General features: G+C 38.7%; 1 protein-coding gene, 1 long non-coding RNA gene and 3 other non-coding genes across 5 annotated transcripts; all 5 read left to right on the top strand.

Annotated features, from left to right (window-relative positions):
* The first annotated feature begins 1,775 nt into the window (after positions 1 to 1,775).
* LOC104453641 lies at positions 1,776 to 4,011 on the top strand. Its single transcript, XR_727144.3, has 2 exons — positions 1,776 to 3,276; positions 3,699 to 4,011. It is a non-coding gene; the product is annotated as an uncharacterized LOC104453641 (long non-coding RNA).
* On the top strand, positions 2,408 to 2,491 carry LOC120296530. Its single transcript, XR_005553478.1, has one exon. It is a non-coding gene; the product is annotated as a small nucleolar RNA Z159/U59 (small nucleolar RNA).
* Positions 2,802 to 2,885, top strand: LOC120296533. Its single transcript, XR_005553481.1, has one exon. It is a non-coding gene; the product is annotated as a small nucleolar RNA Z159/U59 (small nucleolar RNA).
* Positions 3,195 to 3,278, top strand: LOC120296531. Its single transcript, XR_005553479.1, has one exon. It is a non-coding gene; the product is annotated as a small nucleolar RNA Z159/U59 (small nucleolar RNA).
* An 11,033-nt stretch (positions 4,012 to 15,044) lies between the features above and the next one.
* Positions 15,045 to 16,772, top strand: LOC104431141 (vacuolar iron transporter 1-like). Its single transcript, XM_010043820.2, has 4 exons — positions 15,045 to 15,374; positions 15,487 to 15,572; positions 16,010 to 16,124; positions 16,211 to 16,772. The coding sequence occupies exons 1-4, from the start codon at positions 15,136 to 15,138 to the stop codon at positions 16,506 to 16,508; spliced, it is 738 nt and encodes a 245-aa protein (XP_010042122.1). The 5' UTR covers positions 15,045 to 15,135; the 3' UTR covers positions 16,509 to 16,772.
* Positions 16,773 to 17,619: the final 847 nt, after the last annotated feature.

Raw genomic sequence — 17,619 nt, forward strand, 5'->3', positions numbered from 1 at the left:
TGCATTAGGGTTGTGTACTATTGAGTCGCTAGAAAAGTATTTGGCACGTGCGTTGATTATAGCAATCTCGATGATCATTGGAGGCCGTCGTCGTCTCCTAATTGCTTAACCTGACCAACATTGACTATTTTGTGAAGTTTTTTCATCTTGAAAGTCATCTCGCCTCATCCGTTTTTTCCGTCTATTGTCGTAGAGTGATAATCGCTGTTGTTTAGCTACATTTAGAGTCGCACACGACTTTTGTATCCTATTACTAGTCTTCTCAACATGTTCATTTACTCTAGTTTGTATTGTGTTCTTTTGATGAGGCATTTTCTGTCTGGTGGATTTTGGAGTGGCATTAGTGAATTGAATGACTCTATTGGTACCTTCGAATGTTGGGAATGAATCTGTGCAATGCTGTATGGGATAGTTAGGAACTGTAAGATTCTCAAAGACAGGGTAGTTCTTTACATGAACTTGGAGAATTGCTGCAGTTTGAGAGGCCGATTGGGCTGCACAAGAAGTATAAGGGAAGAAATTACATCCGGAGGGCGCATAAGACGTGGGATAGCCATATCTGTTCCGTGAGGCGACCATCCCACCCGTGGTCGACATGGTCAGATGACCCTAGCAATGGAGGTAGCCGTTGGAAATGGTGATCGCTGGGGCGGTGATCGTGTTGGGTGCATAATAGAATAGCTAGACTTACCAAATAAAGTATTACATATAACAATCCAACACATTTCTCATCATATCTTATCATCTTCTAGTCTTAATTCTTATCTTGACAACCAAACGAAACAAATAACTCCAGGGTTCCACATTCTCATGGTTATGCCACTCATTTTTTCAATCTTCTTGGAGTGTAGTGGGCAACGATATCATTGTTCGTCTATGTGACATATCTGGAAGTTGTAAAATGCGATCAATTACTCTAATATTTTTGGAATTTCGCAATGGTCACTACACTTAAGGGATGTTCGCAGTCCAACCATTTGACTTTCATTGTCATTTAAGGAGTCAAACTTTGATTTTATGCAAATGATATTTTGGCTAAAATCCACCCGAATTTCCAGTCAAATATTGACGAAACACCTCATCGATTCGCAAGTAAGTGTTGTCTAACCCTAATCAGTGAGGTTGACGGCCCAGCAAGGGCTAAAAGACCCTTGCCGTTTCTAGTGGTAATTTGTAGTGATGGGGTCTCACGGCCCTCAATAGGGCATTGCCCTCCTTCGATCAGAGTTAGAGAACCCTTGCCTGCCATTAGCGAGTCATGCCACCATAAGCGATGGCCGAAAGAAGCAATGATGCCCACATGTCTACTACCCTCGACAACTCTTTAACCTATTCTCTCTCTCTCGGTCTCTCGATCCGGCAACCCCCACTTGAACCCATCGAAGGCCGCCGCACCCTTGACGTCTTTTGAGTGGAATTAGGCACAGTGTTGAGCGACCCTCTTCACGTTCTGTCTGTCACTTTGCATTAGTGCATATTCCTTTTCTTGTCAATCCCCAATATGGCCCAACATAAACGCTACATGTCCAAAATTTTGGGCCACTTCATAAGTAATTTGATGGTTAATCAACAATCGGAGGACCGTATTGCACAGATTACAAAAGACGAAGGATCAAATGTAAAAAAGAAAAAAAAAAGATGGAGGACCAGATGGCATGAACTTTAATGATCAAAGGACCAAAACTGTAATTAACCGAATCTAGAAGCAAAGATAGGATCAAGAGGCAGGAACGAAGCGCTAGGGTTACGCAACGTTCGCCTCTATAAAAACAGGGACCACCTCAGACCGAACGAGAAAGCTATCGGCTTCAGCTGCTCGGCCGCAGCGAGGTCGGCCATACCGCCGATTCTCTCCGTCCCTCCCTTTACCTTGCATTCGTTAGCTCTGCAGTTTCATTGCTCGAGACCGTATTCGGGTCCCGTTGCTTGCTTCGAAACGGTGTCGACTCTCGATGCTGCGGATGCTGTATCCATCTATACAAGTATACCCTTGATTTCTTCGCTGCTTTTCACGACTTGGGTTCGGATCTTGCTTCGTTTTCCCCCTTTTTCTTGCGGGTTTCGATTGTGGGTCTCTTTCTTTTCTCGCTTTTCTTTCCGTTTTCGATGAGAAAATGCCATTTTTGATTTCGGGGATTCGAGCGTGATTGCGGGCATTATATAGATTTAAGGGCAGCCACTGTATGGTTTTGCCTCCGTGATGAAGTCGCGATACTTTCGTTCTTCCGACATGTTCCGTGAGGAAAAGTTTTGGAGACCTGAAAAGTTTTACATCTAATCTGTGTATGTTTTGCTTTCTGCAAGTATAGGACGCAAGAAAGCTATAATTTTTGTTTACCTTGGATCTGTTTTGTGGGTTTTAAGGGGCGTGATCTGCTCATTTAAACTTTAAGACAGTAGGTGTAGCGCCTCTGAGGATGAACATCTGAATACTTTCGTTCTTCCGAAATGCATCATGTGGAAGAATTATGGAGACCTGAACTGAAGAGGCGTGAACCATCTGTCTATGTTCTTGATAAGGGCTTTACTTGATTGCTTCACTTTGGTTTTCTTTCCTTTCTTTTGGCATTGCAAATTTCTGTTGTTTTGGTGAGAGGTAAATAGTTCCCAAAACGGGAGTTATAGGCCTCGTGTCTTGGTTTTTTTTTTTTTTTTAATGCCTTATTTCTAGATGTGGTCTGGTGGCTACATTGTTCAGGCTGTCATTTCAAATTGTTGCTCCTCGACTTTCAAGATTCGAGTGGCCCAATTTGCTCAGCTGAGCGCTTTATTCCCTAGCAATTTAGGACGTAACAATCAATGCCTCTTGTGATGAATGTAGAAATACTTTCGTTCTTCCGAGATGTTTCATGCGGAAATATATTGGAGACCTGAACTGAAGAGGCATATTGAATCTTATTCTTCTTTTCCTCCTCCTCTGTGGTGTTACTCTCATTCACAACACTTCTTTTCGATTCTTTTTTTGCGAGTCTGAATTGAGGGCTCCATTTTACCTAAGTTTGTACGTGCTTGATTGCTTGACTTATTTGCTCTTCGGTCTGTAGTCATGAGGATTTGAGAATATTGCTTCATATTTTGCTGAAGTGAAGTTTGAGCAGCTAACCCCAACCGGAACCCTTAGCCTCCACCTTCTGCAAAAGAAAAGAAAAACTAGTAACACTAGAGAAAGGCAACATAAGGCTTCCCTGGTTTATGCCTCTGATGATGATTCTGACTGAACTTTCGTTCTTCCGAGATGTTTCATGCGGAAAATATCTGGAGACCTGAACTGAAGAGGTGTGATTTCACTTAGTGATTAATGATTGATGGACTTCATAGTGATTAATGATTGATGGCCTTTACTTTATAGTACAATTGCTATATTTCTTCAATAGCTTATTTGCATCGAGCCATGAATAGTCGTGATCGTCTCTTGTTGGTCTTTGTGGTCGTATTTCAAAGTCTAATTTAGATTGCAGACAGTGAAGAAAATTTGAAGCTCCTACTTAATGTCCTACTTTGGGTCTTGCTTAATTGCCTCATTTAGTACTTTCAAGAAGTACTTCTAGATGTTGCCTTTAACCATTTTTCCCCATTAGGCAAGGCAGCACCTGTGGTCTTTATAGGTTAATTTATTTTTTGGGATTATTTCCTTACCATTGAAAACTATTGTTGCTCATATTAATCCATTCACTTGATTCTCCTTTGTTGAATTGCAGTCAGGATTTGTGCAGCAGCCAAATTCCACGAGTATTCTCTGGTCAACTGTGAATTGTTTGTTTTGGTTTTGTAATTAGCTTCTAGTTCAGCTCGGTCACTTGCAACTTTCTCCCAAATTCAATCTAGAGGACGCTGTATAATTAACCCAGTTATTCCCACTGTTTTCTTTTCTACCCCCATCACCGATAAGTCATCTGATTGGGCTTAAGAATTACACAAATCGCAATTTGAATTTGAAGCGATTCTTGAATGACTGAGATATACACGGATGTTCCAACAATACAGAATCACAGTAGTCAATGTTTCTTGCCACTCTTTTCCGGTTTTTATTCTACTTCGATGAGAGGTTGTGTAGATGCTCTCAGGTTCTGTTTTCTCTTCTGAACATGGCATTTGCAAGAGTTTAGATTCATTTGGTCTTTGTCGATTCCGAAGGACTGCTCGTGCTCTTGTTAAACGCTACTGAAGCACAGAGATCCTCATTTAGCTATCAAGGACGGCAGTTCTAGCTGTATTTGGTTCAAGGCATCCATTTATTTTGCTAGTTTGGATGCGTTTGGTGAAGCATTTTGAAAGCCGATTAGGTAAATGCAAAAACATTTAGTAAATTGCGTTTTGAAAAGCAACTTTGAAAGAAATGTTGTTTAGTAGAAAATACATGTGAAAAGTCTTTTGGTAATTAATATTAGTTTTTTTTTAATTTTTATTTGTTTAAAATTGAAAAAAAATGAAATATATATATTTATAGAAAAAAAAGACCAAATCTTTTGTTGGATTGGTGAAGGGCTATGGGCCACCGGCAAGCCAGATTTGGTGTAAGTAGTTGTTGACCTCAAGCAACCTCTAGTGAGGGTTGCGCAACCTTGGTGACAGCGCTAGATGTTGTGTGGTTGGGTCTCGTGGGGGTCGCATGATGGTGTTCAACATTTGACTAAATGTTGAAAGTACAAAATTAATCTTTACTAGCATTGAGTTTTTAGTCTTCTCAATATTGGAAATTTCAAAACAGTTGTCAAACGGTCTAACATTTTCTTCGGGGTTTAGAGGTCGAAAGCTCTTTGGTAATGTTGAGTCAAATGCACCCTACATATTGTGGACTATTTTTTATTCAAGATTTGGCTCTTCCTAAGCAAGCACCAGCCTAGTGTCAATTGTAATGCTTGGTAGATGTATGATATGCACCTTGTGGAGATTTCTACCCCTTGGTCTAAATGAGAGGATTAAGGGCATGTTTATTAAAAAGTGTTTTTGTTCCTTGAACAAAAATTTATGTTCTTTTATTCCGGGGAACAAAAAAAGAACAGAAATGTGTTTGGTAAAATTTTTGTTTTTGGGTACAGACTTGAAATAGAAACAAAAAGTAGAAAAAAGTAACTTCTTGTTCTCAGGAAGAATTCTAAGAATTAATTTTTTATTATCTTTTATTTCCTTCTTCCTTTTGTTTTGGCTAGTCGTCGGCCTCGGTTATGGCCACAACCTCATAGGAGTGTCACTTTTTAGTTTGGCCGGGCGAGGCCGAGCTCACCATGGCCACTCTCACCAGATTTGGGCGAGCTTGAGCTTGCCTAGCTAAGGCGAGGCCGGCACGAGGTCGAGCCTCGACAGTGGCTTGGCGAGGCTCCCTGGCCACTGAGGCCATCGACGAGGCTTCGACGAGCTCACCAGACCTCGTCCAGCCAGTCGCCGGCCGTTGTCGTGGCTAGCGACGGCCACAAAGCATAAAGTAGGAAAAAAAGAAAATATAGTAAAAATTAAAAAAATTAAAAGAAATAATAAAATTATATAAGTTTACCACGCATATTTATATTCCTAGAATAGAAATTTTTTGTAGTTACTAAGCGCGTTCTTATTCTCATAATTTGTTTTCGGGAATAGAAACAAAAAAATAAATTATTTTTATTAAAAAATTGTTATTCGGAACAAAATGACTACCAAACATGCTCTAAGTTAGTGTGGTGATTATGCCCATGGACACCTCAATAAATAACTTAAACAAGAATTGGTAACCAAAACTAATCGGTAATTTAATGAGAGAATAATGGGCTATACTTATTTCGTATATTGATAGGGTTAGCTAATGTAAGGTAGGAACTAGGGATGTGCATGGTCCGGGCGGGTGGTTCTCGACCTAGAATCGGGAACCGCCCGCTAAGAATTGGTTATGAAAAATTGAAACTGGGATCTAGCCGTTTGTTGCATGAATCCACCCGGAAACTGGATTGCCGGTCCGATTTGATTCCCAGGTGGATTCACGGAATCGGTCTCACAATAATAATAATAATATCACTTTCTAAATCTCATCATGAGAACTTTTCATATCGAGTAATATACTAGAAACCAAGAGTTACAACAACTAGAAATCAGAACATAAAACAAAAACAACAACTAATTTGAGAAACTAGGTTTCACTCAAACATTCAAGAGTTTTAGCTTCTCGGTCATTTTCCTTCATAAAAGCTACAACAAGTAGCTAAGAGCCAGATAATTTCATTAAAAAAAAAAAAAACAAAAAAACTAGTTTGCACTAAAATATATAAAAATTTGCCACTAATTATTTCTATTGATAACCAAATTTACTACCATAGCAACAGGTTGGTATTACCAAGATAATATTCAAGGGATGGATAAAAAAATAATCATTGAAAACACAACATAGCATTACAAGAGGCAAAATTCAAAGACCAAAAGAAAATTCCATGAACCATAAAGTCTCCTTTTCTCATATTAGGTAATAGTACACTTGTTTCTTGTGTCTAATTTTCATATATGCATTAGGCGCTACAATGGGCAGTGAAAAAAATACATAGTAAAGAAAGGAGGAGGACATTTGGAGAGAGTATTTATGCAAATTTATAGTTGCAGAGAGAATACACTGTCGACGACCCGAGAAGACAAACTCTTTAGCAGAGAGAGAGAGAGAGAGAGAGAGAGAGAGAGGTGGGATGGGAGTACAAAGATGATGTTGATGATGCATGTAAAAAAGAGAAGAGGAGGGGGTGTTGGAGATTGAGACTGATGACTGACGGCTGATGATTGAGAGATGAAGGGAGGAAGGAGTAAATGCAAATCCACTATGATTTAGCAAATAACTAAAATCAAAGATAGGAAAGGCCATAGAAAAGAAAAAAGAAACTGAGAGAGAGAGAGAGAGAGAGAGAGAGAGAGAGAGAGAGAGAGAGCTATTTCCATAAAGTCCCAATCCACCTATCAAACCCTTTGTTATAAGTCCAGTTTTTAATATTAAAAATTAATCGGCCCGATCCGGGTGGGCGGGTGGACGGATCCACCCATGGAACCGGGAATCGGATCAGTACCCACCGGTTCCCATAAATTGGAACCGGGAACCGGACCGATTCCCTCAAGAACCATCGGTTCCGAGCGATCCAAGCGGATCCCGGTTCTTTTACACACCTCTAGTAGGAACGATCGATTATAAGGGTCATCTTTTTCCTTTATTCATTTGATTAGATATACATATGCATGTAGCAAACATGAATACAATTCTTTCTACTTGAGAATAATAAGTCAAAATATATTTAATTTTAACAAATATTATATGTTTTAAAAAGGGAGTGTAAAAGAATTTACTTAGTGTTATATATAGCTAAACTGGTTCAAAATCAATTTGGTTCTAGGTTTCTTGATAGTATAGGCAATTGAATCAGCCGAGACTAGTTTTCTATTTTTAGATTAGAGAACTAGATTGATCCTTTTGTGATAGGCCTGAAACTGGTTGAGCAAAGTCAGTTAGGCCTGGTTCACCTTGCGAACCGGTCTGTTTGCTTACCCATAATGTAAGGGGTAGCTAACCATTGAAGCTAAAAATTTGTGACTCAACGAAAGAGTTGGTAAATAGAAAAAAAGACTGTTCAACATTTGTAAGTAATTCAAGTGAGTGTTACTAGTTCAAAATTAGTTGATAATATATAATTGATAAAATTTTGTAAGTCACTTTAATTCAGTTTGAAATTTTATATAAAATGAAAGTGTCTAAAAAATCCTAAACATTTTGCATTAGTACCAATTTAGTTTTAAACCTTCTATTAATGCCAAATTAGTCCTAAGCCTTTTGATTCTTTTTGTCTAACTTTGGTTGGATTTTACTGATGTGGCACAATTGGTGCTAACGTTGACAATTTTTAATAATATTTTAATATTTTTTCGATTTTTTTTTTTTTCGTTTCCTCCTCCTTTCTCGAGTTGGTCACTTGACCTCAGTGACTGGGCAGAGGCGATGATTGGTGAGGTTGAAGTCAACCTTGCTAGAGTTTGTGAGGTTGTGCCTGCGAGGGCTAAAGTCCTCACTAATGGCCGAGTGAGGCCAGCCTCGTTTATGGTTGGCAAGGCTTGACCTTTGTCAAATTTGGAGAGGGTGAGCCTCACCTTGCAACTTGGGCTGCCTCAAGCCAGCCTCGCCCATGGTTGGCAATAGTGAGCCTTGTCGGCCATTGCCTTTGGCTAGTTCCTAGAGGTTTAATGATCGACTGGAGAAAGGATGAGAAGGAAAAAGAAAAAGAAAAAAAAAGAAAAAAAGAAAAAGAAAAGGAAAAAGAAAAAAATAACAAAAATTTTGAAAAAATATTAAAATATTATTAAAAGTTGTCCACATTAGTGTTATTCATGCCACATTAGTCAACGACATCCAGTTAACAAAATCTAGCCAAAATTAGTTGAAAAGAATTGAATTGGTACAAAGTAAAAAATTTTAGGACTAAATTAGTATTAAATGAAAATGTTTATAACTAAATTGGCACCAATAAAATGTTTATGAACTAAATTAACACAAATACAAAAGATTTAGGACCTTTTTGACACTTTTCCCTCATATAAATGATAGCAAATTTGAAGCATTAAGTAAGTTATGCAAATAAAAAGGGTTAAGTTATTACAAAATTACTGATCTGTAAACTATCAAAAAGTTGATAATTTCGTAAAACTGATGATAAAATTATAAATAACTTACCGGGGAAAAGGTCTCCGGTGTTTTTTTTTTACCAATGATAATCAATAGCACTGTTAAAGCATCCTGTATTTTTGGACATGAGGCAATAAAGTAATGGTCAGCGAAGATCAAGTGAGATCTTAAAAGGTTGGGGGTGTGCCCCTCCAGTGCCGATGAGGATGAGATCTCTACGGTCTCCAAGACCCTCATGATTATCACCATAAACAAAGGGGATTCAGTAACTTCCAAAAGCAGATGTCGTCGGGAATTCTCTCAATTCAATCTAGGCAAAGTCAGATGTGGATTAGCCAAGAGCTAGAGAGAGAGAGAGAGAGAGAGAGAGAGAGAGATGTGGATTAGCCAAGACCCTCATGATTATCCCCACAAACAAAGGGGATTCAGTAACTTTTAAAAGCAGATGTTGGGAATTCTCTCAATTCAATCTAAGCAAAGTCAGATGTGGATTTGCCAAGAGCTAGAGAGAGAGAGAGAGAGAGAGAGAGAGAGAGATTGTATGATGGATGCAAGATGCATGAACTTTTGCGAAAGTACACTCTTAAGCGCTGAAATTATCTCCTCCTCACTTCTGTATTTTATTTTTGGGTCCTTTTATTTATACACGATCCGGGTCCATATGTCTCACGTTTTTATTTTGAGTGCACTTTTCAAGTGACTTCCACTCGTTTTATGCGACTCATTTAAATGGAGAAGTAAACTCAACATTCTTGACTCATAAGGACAACCGTAGCCAAGCAACATCGCCATTCGTCGTGCTCCACTGTCCTTCTGAGCATAGCTGAATCCAGGCTAAGATGAATCGTCGACATATAGATGAAAGGGGCAAATCGTCACGTGTTGCGAACGTGGAGGAGGCAAAAGCAAAATGAGATAAACTTTCCCAATTAAGAAATTGATGAAGATTGGGATGTTCAGGGGTCAAAAGCCTTGCATCTTTTTCCACCCACTGGCAGCATCACTTCCCTGAAAAGAAAAGTAGAAAAGCAAGATGTAGAGAGGCCATTATGACATTGTCCAAAAGATCTAAGGGAAAAATTATCGAAAAAGTTTTAGACTTACTGTAATTACGCCAATCCGATTTTAAATCTTTTCAATTCAATCTATTTAGCCAATTTTGACTGGCTGGTGCTTGTCATCTAACTAATGATGATGTGGCAATTTTCTAATAATTATGTTTTTTTTTTTTTATGTTTCTTTTTTTTCCTTTCCTTTCCTTTTCCCTCCTTTGGCTTCTTTTCCTTGTAGTGGTTGGCGAGGCTCCGATGATGCTCGCTGACCATTGGGTGAGGACTCTGAAGCTCTCGTTGGCCGTCGACAAGAGTTGCCACCCTCTCTAGGTGTGGGGGCCTCAAGTGAGGTGGCTTTGCCCAGATCTAGGTGAGGCCAGCCTTGCCATGACCTTGCTGGTCACGGGTGAAGGTGGCCTCGCCCATGGCTAGTGAGGCCTTGGTTGCCTTCACCAACCTCACCTAGATCTAGGCGAAGCTGTCTCATCAAAGCCTCGTCGATCATTATGGGGAAAAGAAGCCAAAGGAGGAAGAAGAGAAAAAAAGAAAAAGAAAAAAATCGAAAATATTTAAAATTGCCACATCATACTATTAGTCCACTTTAGCGTTAGTCGATTAAAATTAATCGTATTAACTGAATTGCTATAATTGTAAAAATTTATTGTGGGACCATCTTTAATTTACTGTGAAAATAATATTATAAAATATCAAATAATAAGTAATTATAAATTATTGTGGGATCTGCTTTTTTTAAGAATTTGTGACTAAAATAGTTCTGAGACTCTTATGCTAATAAAGTCTATTATAATAGGCTTAGGATTTTCTTTTTTTGCCCGCTATTCTTTCAAAGACCAAGCGATCATACTCCTTTCTCCCTCATCTTCTCCGGCGGTCAATTCGGTGTGGCGTGTGGTACGCTGCCCTGGGAATCACACAGGGCCCAGTCCTCCCCCCCAAAAAAAGCAGGGAAAGCCAGCGAATCGCTTTCCCTTTTTCCCATTTCGTTCCCACCTCTCTAATGTCATCCCCCCTTTTTCCAGTTTTTTCTCGGTGCGTGTGGACAACACATGCCATAGGGGCGAAAAGCAAGAAAAAAAACAATCGGAAAAGCAGGGGCAAATCATACCCACCGAAGGGTAAAGAAACAGACAGGAAGAACGTGATGACCACCATTACCGTTGAGGGAAAAAGGTCGCTCCTGCCGCTTTTGTTCTTCGCAGTGGGCTCGTGCCTCATATGCCAGGAATTCAGATTCCAATTCGCGAGCTGGATTCATGGGGAAAAAGGTATGGTGGTGTGGGGGAGATGGAGGAGAGTGACTTATTTTTGGGTTTTCCAGGGACTTTCTTTAACGATTTTTTCTTTTTTTTGTGATCCATCGCTGTTGAACTCATCACATATCTAAAGTTTGAATGGGACTTTGTACTACATGGAGATTGACATGAGAATATGGGGAAGGAAGATGGCCGGGCACGATTGATTATTTTAGAAAGTCCTGCTGCGTGTATCACGTTTCAATAATGATAATTGAAGCTATCTTTTTGATGGATTATCAAAAAGTTTGGCTTTGTACCACGGTGATAACTATTTATCTAATGAGGTCTTCAAGTAAATAGAAATTTTAGCTCGTGCGTGTCGAATTGATCTCCCATAGTATCTATTTCCAAGTACTACCCACACTTGCATTTTAAATTTATTGGGAAGACATTTTCTCAAAAAAGAAAACAATTTTGACCCATAGGCAGCTGGGTTGTGGTGCCAGTGTACCTGTTAATATTTAGATATGGAGTTCATTTTCATGGAATTTTTGTTCAATGCAAGTCAAATGTATCAGATAAAATTAAGAGGGATAATGACATGAATAACTTTTAAATTATAATTGAATATGCAATGTCATCATCGAATTTTATCCCAATGTGCCATATGGTCTCTGAATTTTTTAAATTGTATAACGTGGTTCATGTATTTTTGCTACATGTTAAATTTAGTCCATAAACTATATGAGAATGTTTAATATTGCTCTTTTATTAATTCAAGTTCAGAGACAACATCAAACATTAAATTAAACATGTACCAAATGTTCAAAATTTACATTGAAAAGTTTAAAAGTAAAGGAATTATACTGCATATTGAGTTAAAGTTTAGGAAACATATTGAATATATTTAAATTTCAAGATCACATTATATGTTGGGTTAGCACTTGTATTATTTTTCAAATGAAAAATTGGTCAAACTAATCGGCATCGGAGAAGAAAAATGCCATGTACTTGTGTGCTATGTTCTTGAGTTTTCAGACCCATTAAAGCAACTTTACTAGAAAAGCAAAACTAAAAAATGGGCCTCTGGACCCTCTCTTGTCACTTTATCAGACTTTCACATCGATGAAAGTGAAACTTTATGCCACCCTAATTCAAAAAAGTATGTACGTATATATATATACTGATATATCTTAAATAAAAAAATTACTCTAGGGTAATTATGTGGGTCAGAAACTTGGTGCTCGATGCATGTCACTTTATTCTTTTTTCAATAATTGCTTCCCGCCAATTATACTCAGGTGAGCTATTAACTTTTTCTTTCCTTCTTCTTTTGCCCTTTTATGTCCCCCGATTCATGAAATGTGAATTCACGTGGCGTTTATCAACTCCTAAATTAAGCTACATTATCCAAGAAAGATGACACTTTATTATTAGGGTTGTATCATAAAAATATCAAACCGATACATTCGTATCCCATTTATTCCAGTTAATTTTCACATCACAAAAAATTTCAAAGAAATTAAATGTACTCATTATAAATCTACTTGCCATTAGCTTCCATCTAATATTCTCGTTATAATGCTGACAAGTAAACACATATGACAAACAACTTATATGATGGGTGTATGACGTGAATCCCACTTTGAAATTCAACATAAAATGATCTCCTAAACAACCTCATTTTGGGACACCGCATCTGAAGGAATGATCTCCTAAAATTGGGACATCCGCCATAAGAGCTCCTTCACACTTTGAAAAGTTTGCTAAAATCCCTAATTTCTACTAAAATTTTGGTTGATTTATTATGGGTGTAACTAGCTCGAATTTTTTGTGACACTAAAATTAGTTTGTAATAAATGTAGTATAATATAACTTTTTCAAATTTTTGGTGATATTGGGCTTCGTTGTTTTGTAAAGAATGAATTTTTTGAAATTTTTTTCCTAAAAACAATAACTTGTATCACGTACAAAAACATAAAAAATGAAAAATATTATTGAAACATAATTTGTTGTTGATAATGAGAATATTTCTCAATGACTAATTATTTCAATCGATATAAGCAATTGTTTTCAGAAAAAATATTTTTTAAAATAATTTATTTTTGCAAAACAAATCAAGTCTTAACCTAATTTTAATCATTATTATTCGAGAGCAAGGCACATGGTTTTATGGATAAGTTGTCTGAACGGGGAGGCATAATGAATTATGATGACAAAGATGGAGATACTTCGGGCAAATGGAAGAAACCCACATGTCTAAAAAGCAAAGCAGAGGAATGATTTCCCATCCGTACGCGTGTGAACCCGAGCTTTTGGAGAATAATTATTGATGGCATCTGAGTAAAATATACAGTTATTATTTTGTCGTGCTTTGTCTTTTTTATTTTGGGTCACAAAAAGAAAGTAGTCATCACGTGCCGAAAATTCTATTCTTATCTTCATATGTCTGGAGCCATTTCTTCAGTTTCACGTTCATTAATTAACAAGTTTAGTCCCCATGACTTTTGATGAATTATTCGAATCTTTGTAGATTAGAAAACAAACAAGCAAGTGAATGTAGATCTTGATTTGATCGATAACTAGATTTTTCTTTTGAAGTGCGACCTAATACTCAAGTTAGAATGAAGATCTTTGAGGATTAGATCCGATGTCTCTCCATCTTTCTTAAATTCTTCGTTTAGACTTCCATTTTACCAAGAGAGAATTTCAAGTACTACATGGAATCTGTTGTTGAAGTGTCAATTACAACTTCTACCGATGAAGGCTTTTGTCGTAATAAAAAACTAAAAGGGAAAAGCTCTCGCTTAGTTTTCACCATCATTATGGACTCTCTCACAAGTGAAACTAGACTTATGTACAAGAAGGGCCCTCTTAGCACAATCGATGTGATGCTCCAAAGCATAATCATGAAGTCCCAAGGTGAGAGCTTCGCCAGATACAAGCAGCTAACTCCGTTTATTCAACTTTGTCATGCCCCAAAGCACATAACCCTAGTCATGGACTCACAAGGGGAGAGCTTCGCTGGCTACGAGCAGTTAACTCCATTTATTTAGAAGTGTTTCTATAATGTATTGAAGGTAATATCTTATTTCGATAAAAAGAAATGGTGGGTCTTATTTAGTATTTCCTTTTTTGGAGTGATTTCACATTTCTTCTTCTTCTTCTTTTATTTTTTAGGGTAGAGGGAGATAATATCTTTTCTCCATCCATACCGACAAAGCTTTTCTCCCAACCTTTGGAAGAGAGCGGCCTTGTGTTAGGCACACGCCTTTAGTGACCGGTGACAATGACTTTGTGGAACCGAATGAATATCCAAAATTTTGAGTTCCATCATTATTTTCAACTGGTGGATGAACCAGATCGGAATTTGGACAGAGGATAGGATAAAACGACTCCAAAGTGAACGCATCCCCTCCGATCCACGCCCGCAAAACATGCGGACCCCTATCAATCGATTGCCCTGGCCTTGCTTTTTCCAGGAATCTGGAAGGTGAAAAAAGAAAGTTTAACCCTAGAACTTTTACGATTCATATATCGAGCCTAATCTATTAAATGTCATGTGATGATTAATGGGTTCGTTTTATAGTAGTTAAAAAGAGAGCGAAACCCTAGAACTTTGGCAATTCATATATGAGCTTAATCTATTAAATGGCATGTGATGATAAATGGGTTTGTTTTATATTAGTGAATGAGCTATGATATTATGGTGAGACTAAGTCTATTAGAACCAATGGGTTTCCAAGCCCATAGACATCCGAGTGGTAATCTTAAATCTAAAGATTTCTAAATGATGCGATATTTTATGACAATTTCTATATGGATTAGTCCAACTAGTAGCCCCTCCTTATCTTGCTCAAGCTGGTCGGAAAAATATGAAAAAAAGGGGCTACCATGGTTTGTTGATATGAACCGTTTATTTTAAAGTTCGCTCAATTTTTTTTTGTCGCGACGTGATGTACTTTTTTTTTTTTATTTTTAAAATGAATGTAGTGCGCTAATGGAAGTGATGTTACTGAAAAGAAACGCCCGAACCAACTTTTCTTTCTTAATTTGCATCCGGACACACGCACTAATTAACAAACTCCACACGCCCTTCTGCCTCTATTTAATGCCCCTACACTTACTCTTCACTTCATCACTCTCAAAGCTTTATTCAGTTGCTCCTTCTGTCGATAGTTTCTCTGTGCCGAACGAGCTGGTGCGAAACGTTATGGCCCCGAACGGGCATTCGGACCTGGAGAAGCAGAGGCTGCTCCTGCACGACCACGAGGAGAAGCACTTCACGTCGAGTGAGGTCGTCCGTGACATCATCCTCGGCGTCTCTGACGGCCTCACCGTCCCCTTTGCCCTCGCCGCCGGCCTCTCCGGGGCTGACGTCCCATCCTCCATCATCCTGATTGCTGGCATCGCTGAGGTCGTGGCTGGTTCGATTTCCATGGGACTTGGAGGGTACTTTTCGAGTAGTCTGGGACCTGATTAATGCTTTGCATGCCCCACTAACTCTAGTATTCCCTTTAGTGAGTTGAATAGCGTGTATAATCAGAATGTAATGGTTATGCAGGTATCTGGCGGCGAAAAGCGAGACTGATCACTACTATAGAGAACTAAAGAGAGAACAAGAAGAGATTATCAGCGTGCCAGACATAGGTCTCTTCACGTTCATATTGCAGTTACATGATAATCATATAATCACACTTTTCTGGGCAAATAAGTTAGAATGAGCAAAACAAACCACCATTCCAACATGGAACCGGGAGGTGGGAAGTTCGAATCTCCACATTTTCTCGGGGGGTGGGGTGGGGACGATTTAGTTTTAGGTGTGGGTTTCGACTCCCACGCGAACAAAAGTGTAAGAGTGAAAGTAAGAATAAAAATAGTAGGACCAACCGAAAAAAAAAAAAAAAACTTAAAACAAGCAATAAATGCCACACAGAGCATTATACTAACTTGAAGGTGAAATCGAATGGAATTTGTTTGTCTATCGATATGATTCCTCTTGCATTTTTACACGATATTGCTAGCGTCACGAGGTGAAGACAGTTTGGGAGAAGAGGGGACTGATATTTCTAGGAATTATGTTGCAGAGGCCGCCGAGATTGCCGAAATATTGGCACAATATGGGGTCGAGCCCCACGAGTACGAGCCCGTCGTGAATGCCCTGAGGAGGAACCCCCAAGCATGGCTTGATTTCATGATGAAGTAAGCCATTAATCTATCTCTGTCTCTCTCAAGTTGCACTGAATCCTGAAGCTAATAATGGCAATGACCAAAAAACTTTCCCCCAGGTTTGAACTAGGACTAGAGAAGCCAAACCCCATGAGAGCCCTGCAGAGCGCAGCGACCATCGCCTTTTCCTACATAGTTGGCGGAATGGTGCCCCTAATACCGTACATGGCGATCCCGATCGCTGACAAGGCCGTGCTTGCCTCCGTCGGGATCACGCTCATTGCATTGCTCATCTTCGGCTTCGTTAAGGGCCACTTCACTGGCGACCGGCCGTTCCGGAGCGCCCTCCAGACTGCCCTCATTGGCGCCGTCGCCTCTGCAGCCGCTTACTCCATAGCCAAGCTCTTCAGAACTTGATCCGCATGTCCAAAACCGTCGCCCCACTTTTTCTTCTTCTCTCTCTCTCTTTCTCTTTTTTTTTTTTTTTTTTTTTTTTTTTTTTTTTTAATGTTTACCTTTGCTTTTGTCAAATGGAGGATATCTTGGCTCTTGTTTGCTTCCCCATATGACTTGGGTTTTCTCTTTCACTCTTTGTTTCAACCTTGGTTTGGAGGAGTTGATGATATTCGAATATGTTTAATCGCAATGTCAAAATGGTCCTTGGCTTCTGCTTTATGTCTAGATGATAAGTGAGAAGAACTAGTGTGTCATCACAGCTGATTAAACTAAGGGACGATATTGGAGAATGAAAAAGGTACTATTCTCTGGAATGATGTATATCTAACTTTACACCTATAGAGCTTACCCAGAAGCATGGAAAGATGCTTTTGACCCACCAAAAAAGAGTTGAGATGCATCATGATGCCCCCTCCCCATCCCATTCGTCTTCTCCACGTATATTCCTCATCCTATAGCCGGGACAAGAAAAGGGTTTTCTTTTAAACGCCCAGTAACTCATTTGTCATTTATAATTATCACAATAAAATCATAGGCCAGACGCAAGAGTTGCTTACGAAGTACTGATGTCCTTGCAAATTAGCACACTAAAAAGTTCCAACTTTGAAAAGGGTGTCCATGGCATTTAGTGTCAAGCGTTAATGGAGAAAGGTGACTACTTTGGACCTCTGATCAAAGATTCTTGTCGTATTAACCCTTTCCCGTTCCATGCAAGGACAAAAGATGGATTTTCCATCATCAAGCCCAGTCAATTCGAAGCACAAAGACAATTATATTCTTGCAAATAGCTTATGTAGCATAATTTAAGGTTTAGAATGTTGCGTATATTTTCATGATACAACTAATAATACAGCGTGTTCGACACAAGACAGCGTCGAAACTCATTCGTAATGATTAGTTTTGAAGTGGATGTACTGCACATCTTGAATTGAATGTAATCTAAAAAAGATTTAACATTTATTGCGATGAGAATTAATTTAAGCATTTCACGTTATATATGTGATCAAAATGACAATGATGTGTAAAAAGAGAACGCAAATCGTGCCATGGATCTTGGGTCATCCAGGAATTC

The sequence above is a fragment of the Eucalyptus grandis genome, chromosome 7 (assembly GCF_016545825.1).
Source record: "Eucalyptus grandis isolate ANBG69807.140 chromosome 7, ASM1654582v1, whole genome shotgun sequence".
Lineage (NCBI taxonomy): Eukaryota > Viridiplantae > Streptophyta > Magnoliopsida > Myrtales > Myrtaceae > Eucalyptus > Eucalyptus grandis.

Coding starts and splice junctions, on each gene's coding strand:
- LOC104431141 (XM_010043820.2), top strand. CDS start 15,136: ATGGCCCCGAACGGGCATTCGGACCTGGAGAAGCAGAGGCTGCTCCTG. Junction 15,573..16,009: donor TATCAGCGTGCCAGACATAG/GTCTCTTCACGT, acceptor ATTATGTTGCAG/AGGCCGCCGAGATTGCCGAA. Junction 16,125..16,210: donor TGGCTTGATTTCATGATGAA/GTAAGCCATTAA, acceptor ACTTTCCCCCAG/GTTTGAACTAGGACTAGAGA.